Source organism: Kryptolebias marmoratus, linkage group LG16 (genome assembly GCF_001649575.2).
Source record: "Kryptolebias marmoratus isolate JLee-2015 linkage group LG16, ASM164957v2, whole genome shotgun sequence".
NCBI classification, from domain to species: Eukaryota; Metazoa; Chordata; class Actinopteri; order Cyprinodontiformes; family Rivulidae; genus Kryptolebias; species Kryptolebias marmoratus.
This window is the reverse complement of record NC_051445.1, coordinates 13876311-13878988: the sequence shown is the minus strand read 5'-3', so window position 1 is coordinate 13878988 and position 2678 is coordinate 13876311. Positions and strand designations below refer to the sequence as shown.

At 52.7% G+C, this 2678-nt stretch overlaps 1 protein-coding gene across 9 annotated transcripts in view; it reads right to left on the bottom strand.

Moving 5' to 3' along the window:
• Positions 1-2678, bottom strand: part of kif13a (kinesin family member 13A) — a 41970-nt gene that overhangs the window by 6514 nt on the left and 32778 nt on the right. For 3 of the 9 annotated variants that reach the window (XM_037980485.1, XM_037980489.1, XM_017426533.3), the window contains exons 25-31: positions 2461-2607; positions 2024-2056; positions 1095-1194; positions 861-990; positions 727-782; positions 524-648; positions 18-194 (exon numbers count right to left, since the gene is read on the bottom strand). In XM_037980485.1, the coding sequence (XP_037836413.1) occupies positions 18-194; positions 524-648; positions 727-782; positions 861-990; positions 1095-1194; positions 2024-2056; positions 2461-2607 (768 nt within the window). The remainder of the gene's footprint in view (positions 1-17; positions 195-523; positions 649-726; positions 783-860; positions 991-1094; positions 1195-2023; positions 2057-2460; positions 2608-2678) is intronic. The other 6 variants (XM_037980486.1, XM_037980490.1, XM_017426534.3 and 3 more) reach the window with 3 other exon arrangements.

Genomic DNA, 2678 nt, shown 5'->3' with positions numbered 1-2678 from the left:
CCCGCCGTCGGCCTCACCTGCTTGTTGTAGATGTTGACGGCGATCCTCTTGCGGAGCACGAGCTCCATGGAGGCGGGGTGGCTGAGCTGCACTGTGGCTTTGATGATCAGGTAGATCCGCTCGTTGGCCGAGGTGACCCGGTTGAGATGCACGGAGTCGTGAATGGACGAGTCCCAGGAGCACGCGGCCAGCACCTGGGGAGGGAGGGAGGGAGTGGGGGAGGGGGGTGAGGGGAGCTGTGGTTTACTGACGCGGCGCCGGAAACGTTCACAAAGATTCAGTCGGTCAGAGCGGGTCGTAGGAACTCAGGGATGTGGGAGTCAACGTCGTGTTAGACACAAATTAAAGCAGAATCCAGTGAAATCTCATAAACACGTCTCTTATTCAATATAGAACAAAGAAAACATGTTTAAACTAAGAAATTGACAATGTCGAGTTTAAATGTTTTTAATGTAAAAGTGATGTGTGTGTTTTCTGAAGTTCTCTGTTTTGGCCACAGGGGGGCAGTAAAGTCCCGGCTCACCTCCTCATCGCTGTGTCTGATGATGGGCAGGTAGAAGAACTGGCTGCCGTGCTCTTTGGGCAGGATGGAGTTGATGCCTGCGGTGTGCGGCCCGGTCAGCTGCTCGTTTACCGTCAGATTGTCCGCTGGTTGTGTTAAAGAAAAAAAAAAAAAAAAGTAAGTTAGTATTTCCGAAACCCAAACAGGAACTCTGTCCGTCTCACCGTTCAGGTCCAAGAAGAGGACGGGAACGTGAGCTTCCATCCCTGCAGGTGGCGTCCTGAAGGCAGATTGTTAGAGTTAACAGAGGGGAAAAAAGGTAAGAAGTGATTGTGATGTTCTTCCTTTGTTTCCCCACCAGTCCGCAGGAGATCCGGGGAGGCCGCTGCCCGGCGCCGGCACCAGAACCGCGTTCCTCTCCTCGGTCAGGCCGACCCACTGCTCCACCAGGCGAGCTTCACGCTCCACGTCCTCCTCCGACTTCTCTGCTTGGGCGCACAGAGAGGAAGAAGACGCGTTTCGTCACGACAACCTCAACCGCTTCCTACTCGGCGTGTCGCCGGGGGGGAAGAGGAGGGCGCCAACATCTCACCGCGTTTGTTGATGATTTTCTTGATTTGCTCGTCGAGGTACTCTCGGCGTTTGATCAATGCGTCCGACCAGCGCTCCCGAAGGCAGTTCAGGTCCTCCTCCTGTAAGCAGACGGAGTCGGGAGGGGGGAGTCAGAGTCCTGACCGCCTAGCACCCTCACCGAGGTTCAGACTAAGGCCTCGCAGTCGTATTGGTCAAACCCTGGAAATGACGTCACTCTTGATCGTACGTGACAACGCCAGAGCTCGTGTGATGCGTCCAAGCTCAGAGTACGTGTCAGCTACTGCCGCGCTGAAATTAAACTAAATTTCTGTAAAACTGACTGCGTTACGGCCATTTTTGTGTTGGCTGAGTTCAGCTAGCTGTGACATTCCTCATGCTACCTGCAACAGGTAAGATATTACCTGTTTATAACCTTCCCATGAACCCACTTCTGATGATCCAAACTTTCCTTAAGTTCTCCAGATTTGAACAAAACATTTAAACCATGTGTATCAAGTTCCAATTAACCCCATCCAATTAACCATCAGACCTCCATCAGTCAGCCATCAGCACACTCTTCATCATACAGAGCTCTGTAAACCGTGCAGCCATGCAACGCCTCTGTGAGGTTATCAGTCCTGCTGCTCCTCAGCCTCAAGCAAACATTAGTGAGGAAGGAACGAGAGATGGAGGGGGAGGGAGGGAGGGGGAGAGAGAGCGAGGGAGAGTGAGGGAGAGTGAGGGAGAAAGAGAGGAAGAGAAAGAGAGGGAGCGTGGTTTGCGTCGGCAGATGCCAAAAACCGACTGATGTGATTGATGATTGAAAACCAGCTGCTGTTAAGGAAAGCGCTTCGTCACAAACACACAGTGAGTTTGGTTTCCTTCATGCTGCAGAGGGAACTGTGTGTGTGGGCGGGGAGCAGCAGCAGGAGGAGACTTAAAGGGTACCTGATAACTATCCATATCGTCTTCTGCCTCTTTCTGACGGGGGGTGAGGGGAGGGAGAGGACACTCAGTCAGATGTCAGGAAACCAGTGCAGGGTCTGGCCTGATCACTCAGAGCCAACCTGCACTGCTAGCTTTCACAATAAGAGTGATCTCAAACAAACAGCTAAATGTGTTTGAGTAAAAGTTTCATTTAGAACAACAACATGCTCCACTTTTTATGTATTAATGGAGGGGGGAAAAAAAGGATTCATTAGGAATAAAAATCATCAAGATCCTCAGGTAAACTGACCCGGATGGATCCGCCCGAGCAAGAAACTGCATGAATCAGCGTAATCTTGTATGTTTCTGGCATAATGTCAGCACACTGTTCAAGGACAAATATCTGTTTTCACTCCTGTGCAGGTCTGTGTGTGTGTGTGTGTGTGTGTGTGGCAGACCTGGTAGCTGTCGAGCGGCCTCTGCAGTTTGGTGGAGCGAGCCGACACGCAGCCGATGAACACGGAGAGGACGGCCTCCACCAGCAGAGGCAGCGTTCCCGAGTTCTGGACGGGCTTCACCCACACCTGCAGCCTCCTGGAGTGACCCTGCGCGCGCAGACACCACGGGTCAGACTGAACTGCAGCCGGCCCCCTTCCTGCCTCCCCCCCCACCCCCC